The 19,685-nt window shown below is 39.8% G+C and overlaps 1 protein-coding gene across 1 annotated transcript in view; it reads left to right on the forward strand.

Moving 5' to 3' along the window:
- PPIL2 (peptidylprolyl isomerase like 2) overlaps nt 1-19,685 on the forward strand; it is a 78,468-nt gene that overhangs the window by 34,795 nt on the left and 23,988 nt on the right. Inside the window, exons 12-14 of the mRNA XM_064522134.1 lie at nt 1,212-1,318; nt 13,776-13,865; nt 15,849-15,882. Of these exons, the coding sequence (XP_064378204.1) occupies nt 1,212-1,318; nt 13,776-13,865; nt 15,849-15,882 (231 nt within the window). The remainder of the gene's footprint in view (nt 1-1,211; nt 1,319-13,775; nt 13,866-15,848; nt 15,883-19,685) is intronic.

Consider the following 19,685-nt stretch of genomic DNA (forward strand, 5'->3'; position numbering starts at 1 on the left):
TCTGTCCAGTTTTAAAGTGTGCTCCCTAGCACACATATGTTTATGTGGGCTGCAGGAAGGCATTGGTTAGTAATGATGCCTTGGAAGTGTATTCCCTGAGCAGATATATCCCTACTTTCCGATGAGCTCATTCTGAAAATAGTGGAGCAATTATGAATTAGCTTTGGGTTTGAATGTCAGGTATTTACCTTGAACTGACATTAATAAGGTATCTTCTATGCCCATAGACCACAAAATGGGATGTCCACTTATGTAAGGAAGGAATTAAGCATATTAAGTAAGGAATGAAGCATAATCTCCCCTCAGATTACATACAAAATGTTTACCGTCTTTTCATCTTAATCCAGTATTAGTTAGAATGACAGCAAAAATTTTGTGGGTACGGCTTTTGATTTACTGCTTTTCAAGGTTAAACACTGCACAAAAATGCATTTTAATACTAGAAAGTTTCCTTTCATCCTCCAGCTTAAATACAAAGGTATAGAATTTCTTAAATTTCAATGTCACTTCAGTAGCTGAGCAATTGGTATTTCCAGCTGAAGAGAGAGGTTTGGCTTTTGGCACTGAAAATGTAGGAGTATGTCACACACTGTGTTCAATCTTTGCCTCAGTGCTAAAATTGCATGTTTTCCAAATTCAGTGTCTTGTCTTGGTCGATTACAATGATTTGGAGGTGAATCTTTCAGAAAGTTAAAAATATCTGATTAAACCAGGTCTTTTGACAAAATGGAAGTGGAAACATCCTAGACTGGTCCTCTGGTTTGACTTTCCAGTAATGTTTCCAGTAACTTAGCTTCATGTGTTTTCAGAACTGGGTAGGTCCTCATATGTCAGCAATTTGTGGTTGACTGATGACTACCTGCTTGGCTTCCAAGTTTGACAAGAAACAATTTGATTTCAAAGAAATGTCCACGTTTGGTAGACGTTACTTGAAAATTATAGTATGTAATACTGAATGTTTTCATGAGTTAAAATATAGATGATATTGTTGGCTCTAGAGGAGCTGGTGGCTTTCTGGAGTGGAGATTGTTTTGCATGGAAAGGTTAATGTGAGGTTATCATAGATTAATTGTAGAGTGCAATCCCTGAAGACCCATTGCTTCAGGGAAACGAGTCAGACAGTAGAATCTAGTCATTTCTTTGCTGATGATTTCTAAAGATGAATGAGTAAACTTCCAGAGAGCTAATTATTGCATTTTGCTTTGAGACAGCTGCTATCGAAGAGGATGTCGTAAGATACAAATATGTGAAGAAGAAGGGCTATGTACGACTTCATACTAATAAAGGAGACCTAAACTTGGAGCTGCACTGTGACATGGTACTGTATACCCCATAGGCTGAATCTTGTAATGGCTCTCTAGCTAATGAACAGAACAGGAATGGGCAAAGGAAGGAGTGAAGTACTCCAGTGAAGGAGTAGTGTGTAGTCGTAGTAGACAGAGGTAAGTAATTGGCTTTCAGTGGTTTTTGTGTGTTTTCCTCTATGGAGTTATCTTTCAGGCAAGATACTCTAGGAGATTATGAGAGCCTGGGAGTTGTTACAGGGTGGATGTGCTTCCCTTGCTGTCTGTCATCTAGAGAAGAGAGCATGAGATGAACAGAGGTTACCTCTTGACGAATAGATGTGGTGAAGGGTTTATCTAATGGAAGTTAATGAGGAAAAAAAGAAATCTAAATACTACAGCCGAACAGATCTTCTTGCTTTTTTTGAGGGGATGAAGGGGAGTCGTATCTTAGTAAAGTAGGGTTTTTCGAATGCTTCCCTTTCAGTTTTTGAACAAAGGCTTTTGCCTTTAAGAACAAAATGGATTCAATAGACCAGCCCTGTATTCTTTTCTCTCTCACTGATTCTTTTTTTGTACCCTTGTGCGAACAGCCTGGCTTTAATTATTTTAACTTTTTACTTCTTTCTTTATTTTAGAACAAGAAAAAGAGTTCTCCTTCATTATTTCTCACTCCTGTAAAGCATTTGGGTGATTCTTGGGTGAAAAGGCTGTGTTTATCTGGAGTACTGTTGTTTTACTATAAAGCATGAAAAACTGCACCAGTAAACAATTAAAGTTACAGTTTTGAACTTTGAAATCAAGAAATGTAAAAGCAAAGATACCGGTAACATTTAGCTCTGTTCTTTTACACATCATGTTCCTGTTTAGAATGGGGTTAGACACATGTTCAGTTAATTGTACACTTAATCAGATAAACAGTCATAGGAAGTAATGCATATGTGCAAAACTGACTATTGCGTTAGCCCTTGGAACCTCATTCTTTTGTATCTCCAAATTGCAATTTTAACTGTTAGGTTCATGATAGCTTTTTTAGCTTTTTTTGAGAAACAAGGAGGAAAGGAGGGAAAAACAAAAAAGGACAAAATCTAAGCTTACTTTGTTTATATATTTTGCAGTGTAATGACTGCGCAGCTGTTTGATTTGCAGACCTTATTGCGGACATTTTTCTAAGCAAAAAGTAGAATTGTCAAGCTTTCTGGCTTTATCAGTTCATCTAAAGCTCTTTGAGCTACCAATTACAGATTTAGGGCCCCCATTTTGCCAGTCTTACCCTGAGCAATATATTTATGCTGCTAGTAACTCCACTGAAATCTGGATGACTGTATCTCAAAACCTCACACTGGTGAAATAGTAGAAACTCTGTTTTTACTACTTTTACATATATGGAAATCTGACTACGTGGATATGGTATATTGCAACTGTCTTGTTCCACCTGATGAGTACACATTCAAACACATTAATTGTGTGTAATAGCTGTGTTGCATCCATGTTCATTAGGGGGCTGGACTGCGTGTACTGGGCTCTCTATTGTAATATATATATTTCAGTGGAGCTACTTGAAACATGTCAAGGTATCTGTTTAGAGCTTTGGAGGGTCAGGATTATTAGCGACCCAGACATTGGCTAGACAAGGAAGACATAGAAAAAAGAAGGAAGAACACAGAGAAAGGAGAATAACCCATGGTTATACAGCAGGTTACTGGCAGAGGCAGGGAAAGAACTTGGATCTTGTAATAATCTTACAAGTCTCATATCAGCTAAGTTTTGTTGCCAGCGTGTCTCATATCAGATAGTGCCACTGAACCTCAGTGAAAACCAGAGCAGACAGCCAAGCCAAGTACATGCAGTTCAGATCCCCAAATTATAAATTCTGAGCTTTACAAGACAGAAAGACCTTTGAACTTTTTCTTCTGCTCTCTGTTTTAAGATTCAAATTTTCAGATGCCTTCCCTTTGCCTTAAAGAGCTAGATATTCATTGAAAAGAAACAAGAAAGCCGAATTTTCTTATAGTCACTACAGTTTTATTTTGGGAAAAATCTGTGGTTCTTATAAAAATAAACATGGCAATACTCGTGATAGAAAGAGACGTTGTGGCAACGCTGACTTCTCTGTGCTGAAGCTGGACATTAGTGCTTGCTGGTGTGCTTGCTTACTTGTTTGTACAATCACATTTATAGAAGGAAAAAAGGGAGCATTTTCAATGTTTAAAAAACCCAGACCTTCCACTGTTTACTGAGTTTTTAAGCTTGGGGAATTGCAAGCCTGAATGTAGATGTTTTGGAAAGTTGAAGGATATGCATAGAGGTTTAAATGGTAAAACCTTCACCTGTTGTGACCCTCGTAGGACTATAGGACAGCGGTGTTGGCCAGGAACTGGGACATCCAGGTACCTGCTGTGGAATCGAGAGCTGTATTGGGAGAATCCATCCGTTTTTGCCTAGCCATTTGCACAGCTGGGAGAAAGAAAAATGAGCAAACAGGACAGCCTTGGCAGCTCTCCCTTCTCCTCCTTTCTGTCATATGAGTAAGGAGCAGGATATACGTCAGCATCCCAGGCTGATCCGTGGAAACAACATGAGGATCTCCCCAGCAGCGTATCGTACTGGTGATTCTCTAGGTCTCTGTCATCCGTGCAGGTGTTTTCCATGCTCTTAAATAGTAACACTATGCATTAAGGCAGAAAGCAGAGGATGTTAGTATGGCAATATTTGGGGGAAGCAGCCGAAGGAGCAGATTGCGTTGACTCATGTGTTTTGCCGTATGTTCTGGAGCTGGCGCTGGCGGAGGCGGGCTGGCCGCAGCCGCGCTAGCCCGCGGGGTGTCTGGGGCCACGGGTGGGACCTGTATCGCTCAGTCCTGCAGACCCAGCCTCAACTGCCCTTTTTAAACTTCCTGGATGATATCCCTTATGTTTCTTTTCTCCAGATGAATCCCTGTTCCTTTCCCTTTCACACACTGCTTCCTCCTGTGCACGCTGGAAGCACACACTGTTTTGCCCAGCCAAACCTGCCTGAATGCTGGCCTCTGGCCATCCGCTGCTTTCATTTCCTTGTGGCACTTAAGTCTGCGTGAATTAAACAGACCTTTGGCACTGCAGAGGGAAAAAAGGTATATCTTTAGAATAGGTAGGAAGTGTGCTGCTTTAAGGAGTTTTTCACAACATCCACTTTAGATGACCATCCTGGGTCTGTTACATCAGTCCTTCCTGGCGTCGCTTCTTTTTCTCCCTTTACTATATAAGGAACTTGTGCATCTTTGTTTTTTCCTGAATCACGCTGAGGTTAGGTACATAAAGTAGCTCAGTGTAGACAGAACAGTCTTCTATAAACACATAATGTGTATATAGGTCACACATACATACATGGATCAACTGCAGTAGATTTATGGAGAGAGTAAATTCAGGCTTCTCATTTTAACAACTGAGCACTGTCTAACTGGTGGTTGCCTTGACCTGACCACAGGCTCCTTTCTTTTTAATTGCTGAGTGATATCCTGTGCCCGGGTTATTATGGAAGCCACCCCAGCAGTGGTTGCATTTGCACTGTATTGCATAGATGTGATTGTGAAACGCTTGAGGAAGTTTGGGGATGAAGCTGCTATATAAATATGATAAATGAATACTTGTGTTCAGAGGTAGGACTTGCAACATTCAAATTATTTTTTAAAATACTCTTATGGGCTAGATTTGAATACATACTTTGAGGTGAAGTCGTCCTGCTAAAATAGAGAACAGCAAGTGATATACTTAGAGAGTAGAAGTTTATCTACCGTGGAGTCCTCAGTTGTATTTTCAGGCCTATGGGCTGTCTATTTAAACAAAAAAGATATTCTTGCAGTTCTACTCAAACTGTCTGTCCTGCTGCTGAAGTTTATTTACCCAGTATTGTTTTTGACTTCAATCCCCGCTGCAGCCCCTGGGTGGTTCTTCCCTTTCCCTTCACAGTTGCCTGTTCCCAGTTCTTTCTTTCCCATGTTTTTTGTGAGCTGTCTGGCAGTGTGGATTATTTGAAGTTCAGTTTATATGTATGTGTGGAAATACAGTGCTTATTTTTGTTTAAAAATAAGTCTAGGGATCCTCAGACCCTGGTACTGTATGTAAGGTGCCAATCAATAAGACTGATAGAGCTGAGATTTTTCCTAGCACCAAAAACCTTATCAAGAAATGTTGTGTATTGATCCAGGGGAGGAAATCAGTATTGCAGTTTGATTTGAAGTCATCAGTTACTTTGTGATGGGGTACAGAAAGAGGGCATGAAATAGGACGAGAATCCAAGTATTTTCTGTGTTTGAAACCACTTGTTCAGAGCACCAGAAAACATCAGTTAGGTTTCAGAAAGATATTGTGTCAGAAAGATATTGTCATTGATCTGAGAAAAGGCAATGAAAAGACTTTGGAAGATAAGCTGGATTTCCCCCCCCCCCCCCCCAGCACCTTTTGATTTTGTGCCTCAAATGAGCAAAAGGTACATTACTTTTGTCTTTTTCCCTTTGCATCGTAATGGTGTGCCTATGGCTTTTCTTTGTTGCTATTTCTTTTTCTCCCAGTCTTCTCATTCAGATACAGTATGTTCCTCCTAATGGGGACATAATCAGACGGCTATTTGTTAGGGACGTTTTCCAGGAAGCTCTGTTCAGCTAGGCGAAAGCAACAGTTGTTGTATATACTAATTGGAAACAAATTTACAAAAATTCTGCTTGCCAGAAGTCATTCTGGCTAGTACAGATGATTTAACAGCATCCAACAAGTGTTATTCTTTCAGCTCTGGTCTTATGTATTGCCAAACAAATAAGTTATGAAGAAATAACTGATAAAAGGCAATGAATATCACTTGTATTTTTGTATTTTATATACTGTGATCTTCCTAGTCTGGAGTTCTTGTAGCTGCTTTAACCAAGATGCTGCTGGGAATAACTGTCTATATCATCTGTGGGGATTCTGCTGTATTAATGACTATATTGATGCAATTATACTTTGTAGATGATGGGATAGCCTGCTAAGCGAGGATGGAGGCTTTACCCTGTGAAATATCTCAAATTGACTTGGATGTGTGAGTACAAAAGCAGCATGGGTTCATGGACTGAGTGGAGAAGCAGGAGCCAGTAGCCCCTGAATTCTGGGCCTTTGCCATTGACTTGCTGCATGATGGGGCCATGTCACTTGGATATTGGGCTTTACTGTTGTTGTTTTTAACTAGAGGCATCCCATTTTTTGCTTCACAGTGCATAATAAACATGGGCATAATTTTGAATTCCCAGGCAGCAGCGTGTATGTATCACAGACGCCTGATTGCTGGAGTGCAGCTACCCAGTTAACCTAAGCTGTGTGTTCAAATCGGAAGCCCTGCCTAAGACTAGACTAGACAGACTCCTAATCTCTGCACCTGTAAAAGGGGAAAAACAACCCTGCTTATGCCTCTAGGTTTCTTTGAGGCTTTCTTATTTATTTTCTTATTTAGTGCTTGTACTTTTTTATTTTGTTGTGTTTTGGAAATATATAACAAAACTAATGCTCCAGAAGTCCCTGTCAAAGTGATGAACAGATTTTGGTGTGCTATCTCCCTTTTTTCCTTTCCAAGTTCTCCTTATGGAAGTCACTGTGGCATAGTGATCTGGTGGCTCAACATGTGCTGATAGCCGTAACTGAATACTAATCTGTAATTGGCACAGCAGTTTTTGTAAATTCTTGTTTCTCTCGGGTTTAGTACCTTAAGGTTTAAGGGCAAATTGGCATAGCAAAGAAGAATGCGAGATGGATTGCAGAGCTCCGTCCAGCACTCCACAAATGCTTTTTGCAGTTTTAGGAGCTGCCGAGCTCTGCTTAATGGTGATGTCGTGGCATAACTATCTGAAGAAGCCATTATTCCACAAACACTGATGTTTTGATCTTCTGAAGCCCTGTGACCTATTAAATATGCCTGTGATCTATAAAGGTGTAATCCAGCCCCTGTTCTTTGAAATCATCTATCCTGTTGTGGGAGGGACTGCTCCAAATATTGGAAGCCTGTAAACTTCTTATCCATTTCTAGGGGGAAAGAAGCTAATTGTTTAAAAAAATCCTGTGATTCCATGCATGCCCATGTTCCCCTGTCTTCCAAAATCTCTCATTTTTTTTTCTGATTTTGACGTCCTTTCTGCTCCCTTGCTGTTTGCTTCGTCAAAGCGCTGCCTTTGGCAAATATTTGGCTGATGATATACCAGTGTCTTGTTCAGTCAGTAGGATGGTTTTAGGGGGCTAATTATCAGTCTCTGTTGTATATGGTTTATTTCAGATTTTTTCATCAAAATATTTCATTGCAGAAACAGTTAAGTTTTCATCTTTTAGAGTTCTTGTCAACAGAAACTGATAATTAAAAAAACAACCGAAAAACTGTCAGCTTCCCAATAGGAGAACAGTTAGGTAAAATGTTTGTCAGAGAGGATATATTCATTTCCTAGTGTGGTTTTTTTTTTCCCCGAATGTGCTATAGTGGCAGACGGATCTGCTGCCCTCCGTTGTGGTCTGCGCTGGAAGGGCTGTTCACAGCCTCTGCTGTTTAACAGGTTGTTTCTTGGGTGCTCTGAAGCAAGTAGGAGCTAATATTTAAAACATTTTTAACTTTGTGGATGTAGCATCCATGCGTGTACTTGCTAAAAAGTGAAAAAGACGACTAGAGTGTGTGTGTTTTATTGGCATCTCGTCTAACCTTAGCATCGTACTTGGTCTTTGAGAAAGTCTTCAGTGGCTGCACCATTTTCATTAGTGTCAGCACGCTGGAAAAAATGCTTTTGAAAAGTGGAATTTATCTATCTCCTAGAGTCTTTGCTAAACAGCAAATTAAATTACTGCAGTTTTTGGTGTAATGAGAATGCAGTAGTTCTGCTGTTTGTTTTGAGCAAACTGTGAGGCTTTGAGGTAGCAGAAGAGGCAAATGTTTGCTATGGAGTCAGCAGCCTGTTCCCCGAGACATAGTTTGCTTCCAATTCTTTTTTAATATTGGGAAGAGTCTAGCGAAGTGTTTTACCCCCCGTGCCCCGATGCTTTCGTCTCCCTGGCAAGGCGCTCCTCTGATCATAGCTCACAGACTGACCCGAAGGTGTCTGCGTGCTGTGGGATCAGACTGGTGAGATTGGTGTCGCTCACATGAACTGTCTGTTCTGAATCGAGCCACAATTGGTACGGGTTCTTGGTGTTTGCCACCGCGACCTGTCACCAGATCAGCCCCTCTGGAGCGCAGGGCAGCTGTTGCCGGAGCGCGGGAGCAGAGCCAGAATACACATCTGTCCTGCGGGGAGCTGCCTGGGCTTCCCCGGGAAACCCCCCGGTGCTTCCGCAGTGGGCTGCGTGCAGTTTTGGATCTTGTCCTTTTGCTCTAAGACAGAAATGGACCGTGCTCCTAGTCCGTTTGGTGCAAAGCGAAATAGGGTGGTTTAAATTGCCTTCCGGTGCAGTGTTTTGCATTGAATTGCACTGAAAATGTTTGTGGCCAGTTTCTTTCTGTGGCTTACAGGAGGGAACAGACACTTCCACCTGATGGATGGTGATTTCTGAACCTGCTCTTGTACCGTTGTAACAACCGTGCCTCTCAGTAAGCCCTGAATAAAGCTGAGCAGCTTTCCTGCCGGGCAGGTAGGCTCTGAGGATAGGTTGGCAGAAGGGATGGGCAGAACTGGGTCGATGCCTTCCCAGATCATCTCTTTATAGCTCGTGCTATGGAAGAGTTGCTAGGATGAACACTTGCACAAGCAAAAATGCTCTAGGTTTATATAAAAAAAAAAAAATTACTGAAGCAAAACAAAATCTGCTTTGCATTTTAAGAGGTCTACATAAGAAAAAATTGCAGGCTTAGTCTGAAGCCTTAGAAATTTCCATCACTGGTCCATGCCTCTTAGTAGCGGGATTCTGGCATTTTTGTGATAAGATAAAGGCTGTAGTGTAAAGAATGTAATTTTAATTCATGAGGAACCAGCTTCTCATTATTTCAGATTATTTCTGCTTTGAAACATAGGGTGAATGGACATGTATCAAGGCTCTGCAGTTTAGTGCAACTACACTTAGACCAATTCAGTAAGACAAAAAGAAATAAAGGGAGGTGGAATTAGCACAAGAAAATTACACAGATGTGCAAATGACAGCTTCTGGATGTTTGGTGTGAAATTTCTCTTTAAGATTCATGCAGATCCTCAAGGGATGGAGCACTTTGAAATGATTAGCTCTTCACATAGTAAAGCCTTCTTCCTGCAGTCATAGCAACAACGCTGAAGCTCTGCTCCTCTCCCATCCGCTGCACCTTGGCAACAGGAGGGCCACGCGGTTCTCGTCTACCCCTGGTTGGCTCTGCAGCTGTCCAGTGCACAGGCTGAATTAAACTCACTTTTAAAATTGTAATGACCTGTTTTAACTGATGAGAAAGGAGATCTATACAGTGAGAAATCACGTAGTAACCTGGCTTGTTTGGTCTTTCCCCTCAAGTCTTAGGATGCAGTGAGAGAGATGAATCTTGCAAGGTTTGGTGTCACCCTTTGTGTGAAGAAGGAAAACAAAATCAGCCCAGTTGATACTTAGAAGTGAAACAAGATAAAAACTGCATGTTTTCTAGAACTTTATAGTAATAAGTCTTTTTTGTTGTTTCTTTTTTTTTCTTTTAACTTTTCTTCAGTGTTTTCCCAGTATCCATGATTTCACAGTCAGCTTCGTGTCCCTATTGTGTTTGCATATTCATTCTTAGGAGCAGTCTTTTTAAAAATTCTTTAAATTCATTAAATATTTGTCCAGGCCTAGTAGTCGGTAGAGTGCTGGTGTTTCTGTGTCATGGTATCTACTAAGTGCTCTAGCTAAATGGAGGCTTAAACATAAGTAGAAAACCTTGGGCTGTTTCCCCATTAAATATATGTGTCTATGATCCAAGCAAAGTATTCGGGTCTTCTTCTGGAATTATACTTCTGCTCTTCTGAGGATTCCTGCCTCAAAGGATTTATTAAAAGTTTATCACTTGTTTTTGGTGTGAATTTTCAGCAGTTGAAAGACAATTGTCTGTCATACCAACATCTACAAAGTAAGTGGGCAGGAGAGGGGGCAGGAGACTCGTTTTAGTGTAACTGAGAGCTGTCTGTCTTACCGCTTGTCACTTGAGGAGAGTGGAAGTGTCTCTAAGGTGAAGGACATCATACAGAGGCACCATGTTTATTTGCGCGTAGAGGAGGATTTCTCAGGGCTGTCCTTAAAGACCACGCTCCTTGGAGAGGAAAGCTTTCCATAATTTTTACATCTGACTTCTTGGGAGTATCACTGCATCCTTGTGAGAAACCATTGCAGTAGATTTAAAACATAACCTTTCTGTTGCTGGCTTGCAGATGCAGGATTACAAAATGAAGTGGCATTTTTACCTTGGCTTTCTTGAATATATGTCCGAGTCATTGTTGGCAGATTAAAATAACTTAAGTCATTTCCTGCTTAACGCAAAGAATGAAGAGAGAGAAGTTAACTGTTGCTGCTGCTGTCCGTTTGAGACGAGAGCAGACGGAGCTAGAAGGAGACCCCGGAGTCGGTGGTGGATAACAGCTGGGCTTCGCTTGCTGCGCTCGCTGCCTGCCCGGGTGCCGGGGCCTCCTCGGGGAGCGGCGCGACGCCGTGCTGGGGAGGACGTCGCTGAAGGAGCAGAGCGATCTGCGTTCCAAGGCGGCTCGTCCGTCGTCTTCCACCAGATCTTACACTCAAATAACAAAGGCATTTTTGTTTATGTGTATTTGTCATCAGTCTTTGTAGCTGGAACAAAGACTTCAAAGAGCGGCTGTGTTTATACAGTCGATACAGAAGTAACTTCGTTCCTGAGGCGCTACACCTTCCCCTCCAACCTCAGGCCTTTTGCTCTTGCTTTGGACAGGATGTTGCCTAAAAAAGTCCCTGAAATATGCTCGGCAGTGCAAGATTTGGCAAGAACGTTAACTGCTCTGATTTAAATCAGATAATTTGAGCCAGATAGTCTAGATCAACTACATGACTGAAACTGGGGTTTATTACTGATTGAATACAGATCTTTTTATTTGTGTCCCTATTAAAAGGCACCGTAGAAGGAAATGGTAATGTTGCGAAGGAGCTGTTTACCTGCCAAATGTATCTGTATGATGCATAAGGTGACCATGGGAACCAATTTGGTGGCAATTATTTAAAGAAAACCTTGCAATAAAATGGTAATTGCATGTGTACTGCATTATATTTCAGCAGTTGCATATAAAAGCTTGTTTCTGGGAAAAGATGTAACAACTAGAAACCCCTTTTGAGAGAAGGGTCCGGATAGGTCCCGCATAAAAAATACGTTACAAGAGTCAGAATTTTTTTATGTATATTTTACAAATCATGTTTTTAAAAGCAATAGGAAATCTGTGTATGGTTATCAATGTTGTGCAAGTTTAAAACAGTTTGGTATGTATTCCTGAGGGACTCAGTCTTTCGCCTGATTTCATTTTTCTTTAAAAATTAATTACAGGTTGCTGTATTCCCCCCAGAGAACTTATTAACTGTATCTCTGTTTCCAAAGAGTGTTTGGCTCTCATGAGATAAAGAGCCTTAGGTAAAAAGCTGCCGATTCCATTTCTGATTCATAAAGACATTTTTTCGATTTACTTTTATCCTTATTGACATTTTTCATGAGTGGTAATTAATAGTACTACATTAGGATGAAGACTTATGATATTGTCTTATAAGGGAAACATGCTCTCCACAAATGATTTTTCAGAATTTGAATTTTACTTGAAATGTTATATCCAAAGATAATTTTCAAGCATGTGTATATATATATATAGTTCAAAGAAAAGTTTTCAAGTCTTGTATAAACATTGCAACCGTTGGAAAAACTTCCTATTGCTTTGAAGCAATTTTCATGGAATATGTTTACTTACAAGTTGCCCTAGGGATGTTACAAAAATACATGCCTAAGTGGCATTGTACCAAACACCATTACCATTTTTACCCAGTAATAAGTTACATAAAATATCTGAGATTAGAGTTAGTGTAAGACTGCATTACAACTAGTTTATTTTTCTAGTTATGGTAGCTGATAACTTTGTTCTGTATCTGTGTGAAATGACTAAAAGGGAATCATTTTAAGGAATTATTTCTAACGCTGCAATGATATGTAGCATTTGAATAATTAAGGGACATTTCAGTGTAAATAATGTGTTTCTGATGAGGACATGGAGCAGAAATTTGAAGTTTTGGATTGCTGAGGGTGAGTGCTTGAATGGATCTGCTTTTAAAAGGATAGAGGTTCTTTCATCCTTAAATGACTGTAATTGGACTTACCTTATTTTTAAAATAGATCCATGGGCTTTATTTTTGTGTTTCTGAGCCACTTCAAGTTGAATGGCCCAGGTGCACTGCACCTTTCTGCAGTTTTCAGGCTAGTGGTACAGACCAAGCATGAAGTCATGTCAGTGCAAAATGAATCAGGATCTTTGAGAAGGAGGCTCCAAGTCTTGTGTGTGTTGATGCACGGACCCTGCCACTCATGCTGGGGCTCTACTTGCAGGCACATACCACAATAAGGACATTGTTAAGGCCTGTAACAACTCGGATTAGTTAGATGAATTCATTTGCAAGATTGGATCATATTTATGCACATAATCCACAGTGGGGCTAGAAAACATGCCCAAATATAGAAACCATGCTGTTTCTATACATGTGTTTTGTATTTGCATTGGTACATGTAAAGATATTTTAGTGTTGCAGAGAGGAGATATCCTGTACAGGATAATTAGGGTAGACAGTAAAGGTTTTGAAAGCTAATATTTGAATGCTGTGGCTTATCTCAAATAAATAGAATAAATAGCTTTAATTTACACTGTAAAAGCAAGTGAGAAATGGGCAGTATATTGAGTCTCTATTTTTTTTTTAGATTTTTTTGAAAACAAGTCGTCTTCCCACCTCCTCCACTCCCCCTGCCCCCCCCCCCCCAATGAATCCACTTTCAAAATGGGGACTTGTGGCGTCAGTCCTATTTTTAGTTCTAAGCACTGAAAAGGACCAAATGCTTCTCTCCCATTTGGCTTCAATGGCTTCACTTTGGAATAACTGAGCAGAGAAGTCAGGTCCTTTCTTACTCTGGGAAGTAACTTTTTTGGGGTGGTAGAAGTCCTCTTTTGGAACAGGATTAAGATGCACTGCTGGGGCTAAGTTACTTGGAAGTCTCCGAGCTTTCCAGCTTTCACAGTCATTACATCTACTGGGAGTTCTTGTGAAAATCACGTTATCTGAAACGGAGTTCAGCACTTCTTTGCACTAACTGGGAGGTCTAAGTTTGATTTATTTAATACAGTGTGTGTCTCTCCAGTATACATTTAAAATAGCACATACTATATTTTTTCTGTAGATGAAGATTCATTCCTCTTCAAAGGTCATGCATGATTGTTTCTGTGTAAGATGCACACATGAAAAGTGATTCTTATAAACGATTTAATGACCAATTTGATTCTCTAAAGGTATTGCTTAAGTAAAACTTCTGTTTGCCTTTCAGACACCTCGAACATGTGAAAACTTTATCAAACTGTGTAAGAAAAACTATTATGATGGAACAGTTTTTCACAGATCAATTCGTAATTTTGTGGTAAGTACTGAACAAATCCTGTGTAATGCACAATAAGTGATGTCCTCAAAATATTTATATAGCTTAATTAAGTGTCAGTTCCTTCCATGCATAAAAATTTGCAGTAGATGTATGTTAAAAATATGCCTTCAGAAGTAGGATTGACCTTACTTACTAACTTTGTACTTTAAGGGTCTTACTAACAACTCTCTCTGACTGCTACTGGCACTTGGAGCATCGCTGCATTTAGCAGAGCTTTTGCTGGCGTTCCAGACTAAGCTTTTGGGAGTCATTGCCTTGGCAAGACTCCTGTTATCCTCCCCAAGCTGTGGGTAGGTGGCTAATGAACAGACGGAGAGAGAGAGAAAGAGGAATGCTAATTTGGATAAGTGATATTGTGGCCCTTTAAAAGTCCCATTCAGGTGAAATCTGGTTTTAGAAAACAGCTGAATTTCTGTTTCACATTGTTGTAGTTGGATACTATCAGATCATCCTTTCCTGAAAGCGATCCAGGACTAAGTGCCCAGGCTTTGTGAAGGGGTTAAAGAGCACATAGTGAACCAGAAAGTTGACTTTGGTAGTCAAAGACCTAAGCTTTCAACGTGTAGCTGTGATCCTTACACAGCTTTAACCCACTGGTTTATGTATGGTATCAAGCACAGCTGGCAGAAAGAAGCAAAAGATGTTCTCATATGAGCGAAACCCATCCTGCAGCAATAAACAGTTTGTATTCAGACTTACTGGTCATTTTAAGCATCTGTTCAACTTTGAGTGTGAGAGTAGCTATACCACAATCACCATGCACAACTGGTTGAATTTGGACCGGAGCACTCAGTGCTATATGAACTTAAGTCGTTAGGCTTTGTTTAATCAGATTTTGTGAGCACATAGCAGCTTTTATAAAGATATCAAGCTTTTTTGAAGATACCAAGCTTTGATCCTTCAGCAGCAGTTTAGAGCCTTTCTAGGGGAGCTGCATTTACTAACTCATTTTGATAGTCTGACAAAACATGTGTTGTATCAGGAGATTTAATTCTCGGAACTGAAATTTAGATTTGGTTACTCAGCATACCTAGTAAATGGCTTTTCTGATACATTTTTAGCTTTGTATAAACAACTGTCAGATGTTATTAAGAGATGAGTTCTTGATGCATCTTACTGCTATTGCAGCCTATTAGAAGGCCTGGAAAGATAACCTTTATTTACATAGGTACTGTTCAGGCAGCTTGGGATATTGTAGCTGTTCTGTAACTTCTTTTCAAAGGAATTAACAACTTGATCCTGGAGGCAGTGCATGTCTTTCAGGGGACGTCATTGAATGTTACATTCCATCCTGTCATCCTAAAAAAAGCTTTCTTCTTCTGACAGCACTGTGTATCTCAGTTCATAGTTAAACTCACAATTAAATTGTGCTTGTGTGCTACTACTTGTCAAGCTAGTCATGTCGTGTTCCTTCTAATAGCGTTAGAATATTGTTTCTGTAGGTCCTGCATACATATACAGTGATTAATTTTGTTGCTGAAAGATCAGTTTCACATGGGAATTTTTCCCACTGCAGATAATGAGGATGATGCTGAGAAATATGGACCCAAATACAGAAAATATTCCATATCCCGTTTCCCGCTTTCCCATCATCTGGAGGATTGGTAGCAAAATGTAAACCCTTTTCAGGCTTCAGAACCAATGCATCATCAAGCAAGTTAGGACCCAGCATGTAATAGAAGGGATGATCTGGTTAACCCATTTGAGACTGTTTATGTTCCCTGTTTACCCACAAGAGACCTATTATTTTCATGAAATTGTCATTCTGCTCTTGGATAAGTCCTGTAGGAGATGACAGCCAATTGATAAAAAAAGGTCCAAATGAGTAGTAATGGCTTCCTTGTTTCTAACTTGTCAACGTGACAAAATACAGAAGGAAGAAAATTGAGCAGAATTGGTTTTTATGACTTGTATTTAATACCTTTCACACATAATGTAATGACTTTTATTTTAATTCTGCAGATCCAAGGAGGTGATCCAACTGGAACAGGAACAGGTATGATTGTGTTTAAATTAAGCAAGCTGTTTTTGCTTCATGCAGTGTGGTGTTACTTTTCTTTCAAGCCACTTTGTAGAATAAAATTCTCTGATGACCTGTAGTACTTACTGAGCATTTCTGCTTTAAAGCAGAGGTTCAGTTTTATAGCTGTAGTCTATGGTACTTTGAACCATGCTTAAAATTCCATCCCAAATATTCTCAGTCTAAAACTTGGGCAGTCTTCTATGTATAATTCTTGTTGGAGCTTTGCTTTCTTTTTCTTCCAGAAAATAAATAAATAAAATTTACAATGATTTTACAGCCAGCCTTTTCCAGGGTGAAGAGCAAAGGAAGGAACAGTCATGCAAAGCTGAGTTTGAACATTGAATTTGAAAATTAAAGACCTGCCTCTCAATTAGTGAATGGCCAGATACCATCTCTTCTCCCAACTAGTTGCCTTGTAAGGCCTAAGCTTCTCTTTTTCCAGCTTTTAGAGATCACTGTCACTAATCTCTTCTGCTTGTTCTGTCTTAGTGGTCTGCATTACAACTGTATTAGAAAAGGTTGAGAGATGTAACAGCTGCTCCTTGCTGTTCACTGAAGGGTGCTCAGGGCATTGCCTGCTCCTGTGCCACCGTCCTGTGATGGTCCATGCATTTTTATTCTAGTTCGTCATGCATCACTTACGCAAAAGCACTGTATTCTTATGTGTGTACTTCCAGGTCATCCAAAACAGATACCTTTGTAATTGTTAAATATGTAAACATTCTTTTCTTTTGAAATAATGTTAGTGTGAGCTGCCCAATATCTTTTCTTCTGCTGCCTATTTTAGTGTATGCAGTGGCTGAAGTATGCAACTGTTGAGTGAGACTAGTTAAAGTTTCTGAGTTTTGATGGCAAAAGCCCGTTGACAAGAGATGTCACTGCATCTGCTTGGACTGTCAAAAGAAATGTGATTTTTTTGTTGTTGTTAGAAGGAAAGTACTGATTCAAATCCCAAAAGACATAATTAGGAACATCTTTTAAAATGAGAAATTAAAGAGGTGTCAGGAGACTAGAGATACTTAATGGGTTGACTCAGAAACCTTTCACCCTCGTAGGCTGAAGTTCAGACCTTGCTAGGGAATGAAAATGAACTTGCTGGTGTCATTCTTGTCCCTGTTTGTGCAAATGGTAAAACTATTGTAAGACAGCACAATTAACAGAGGAGAGACCTATCACTGACTGGCAGTGCAACTGCGTTGAAGGTCAAGACCCAGCTCCACTGCCAAAGCAAGTAGAAAGTAAAATGCAAATAAGTGCATAGGAGAAAAGATACTTATGCATATTCCATTATTAAAAAAAAAGTCTAATGTTGTTTAGTTTTTTTCCATCTCATTTTCCTCTTTGTCATCTTAGTTGAATGTATGTATACTGCAGATCGGGTGTCTTGCAAACATCTGTAAAGGCTATAAAAGTTCTAATGAACTGGTCAGTTTACATTCAAATACGTATGACAGTGTTGCAGATTTTTAGAGACTGTGGTTATGGCAGAGTCCAGGTGATACACCTATCATGTTTGCAACCGAATGGGTTTGGGTTTTGGAGCAGGGCTGAATTTTAAATATCCTTACTTAATAGTAAGTAAAATGTAACTGCACAGACTGGTGAGCTACTAGATTTCTCTTGAACTCTCTCTGTATTTAATATTTATTTAAATGAAGCAGTTCAGACAGTTGACAGAATGCAAATAGACTGTCAGGTTTTGTTCTCGGTTACCTGATAGATCTTACGTGCTTGAATGTGAGGCCAGCGTTAACTTCACACAGTAATGTGTTTGTCTGCCTAATTTAGCCAGTATTTTGTGCTCTTACCTAATTGTACTGTCTTCAGTCGTGTGGCTTGGTTTTTACAAAGCATCTCTGATCAACAGTTAGTGAGCAATAACTACAACTCTTCAAACCCTTTCCAGAGAGTAAAGTGCAAGTATAGCCTTTCAAAATACAGTTTTTGAAACTTTCCGATCAACTTTGCTGAATGTTTTATGTTTGTGCTGGAAAGGAGCATTGGGATAGAGACTCGGAAACATTCCTACCTCCCCTTTCGCAAAAGATGGAAAAATTGATGGGTGGGATCTTGATCTAGGGTTCATATGGTGACGGTATTGTCGAGGAAATTTGGAAGATAGATGCAGTTTTTAATATTAGAGGGATATGTTGGAGGGAGGGAATGACTGAAGATGGATAGTGTCATGAATGGAAGAATTGGAAACGCTTCTGAAGTCATTTTTCAGTATTCCAGAGGAAGTTCTTCTCATATTGTAGAGGAAAACTAAATGAGTAATTTCTGTAATTGCTTTGTCCTGGATATGTAGGAAGGAAATCAGACTTAGATTTTAGCAGGAGACAGTAAGTGGCAGGCTGTTGCCTGATAACTCTGTGAGTATCAAAAGATCGCAAGCTCAGAAAAGAATGGTTTAATTTTAGGCATAAAGACAACTAAAATGTTTTCTCTGTCTTGTCCTTTAGTTCGAGATGTCAGGCACATAGTAGCTTTAGATCATTAAGACGTTTGCTACTAAATGGGATACTTATTTTTAACTATAGAACTGACAGAAGGGGAGAGTGAATGCTGTTCCCTTACAAACTCTCTGTTCCCCTCGACAAATTAATGAATTGGTTAGGATTGGGTGATTTAAATAATGTGCATATTTAAGTCTGTTTATATTCAAGCCTGTCTGCAGCACAAGGAAGGACTTGTTCATCATGGATTTAGCAGTGGCACTGATAGTTGGTTGCAAGCGGCATTCAAAAGCATTCTGGAATTGTTCTGCCGATTCTGAATAAATAAACTGAAGTATTTCCAGTATTTCCAGCCTACGTATGTGCGTTGTGGAACTTCGCAGTTCACCAGTGGTATGAACTAAGCCTTAGGTAGGGTCATAAATGGCTCTAAAAAGTCAGAAAGGTTTCTAAAAGTGAGTTGTCCAGATATCTCTTGGTACTAAGTTGAACATGAAGATTTCATTTAATTATGTGGGTAGATCGTAGAGTAGTTTGCTTCAGACAGGAGTTTCAGGTAAAGTTTATATAAAGGAAGTGTTCACCCTAAAAAATATGATTTGATTAGTTTTGAGTAAATATTTGTACAACTGATTTTTAAAATATATGGTCTCACTTAGAATGGGAGCAGCTAAATGTGAATAACCAGATTTCCCCATAAGTTTTAAAATGTTCTCTACTCTGTAGCTCTTCTCAGAGTTCTGTAAAAGGCAGAAATTTTGCTTATTTATGCCCCGGGCACGTGCTGTAAAAACAGTGGTGAAACCAAAGGCCTGTCCAGCTCCCTGCTCCCCCCGCAGCGGTGTGGCCCGAGAGGAGCACCACGAGGCACCGGCAGAAGGGATGCTCCCCAGCCGCCGGCAGTGTTAAACTTAGGGAATGGCTGAAAGTAGTTTGCATAGTATTAATGTGGTCACCAGAATTAGTGCGAGCTTTGGAGTGAAGCACTAGATTTCAGTACTTTATACCTCTTTCACACAGGTCTTACATGTTATTTGCAGTATAAATTCCCTTTTGGATTTCTTCTGGTAGCTGGAAGGAATTTTAATATATCTTTGACTCACTGTTTCCAAGAAAACAGATTCATCTTCTAAAGTGAAAAAGACCATAGAGGTTTAGTGGTCTTTAGAGGCTTATTTGGGGGAGTAAATAATTTGACTTCTGTAATATCTGAGAGGTATATGAGTTAGGACGGGGCTTTTTCCCTGCTTTCTTTCCAGATATTTCAGTTGGTAATAGGAAAGACTAGCTGGAGGTTACCCTTTGGATTTGTATATTTTT

This window comes from Dromaius novaehollandiae, chromosome 17 (genome assembly GCF_036370855.1).
Source record: "Dromaius novaehollandiae isolate bDroNov1 chromosome 17, bDroNov1.hap1, whole genome shotgun sequence".
Classification (NCBI taxonomy): domain Eukaryota; kingdom Metazoa; phylum Chordata; class Aves; order Casuariiformes; family Dromaiidae; genus Dromaius; species Dromaius novaehollandiae.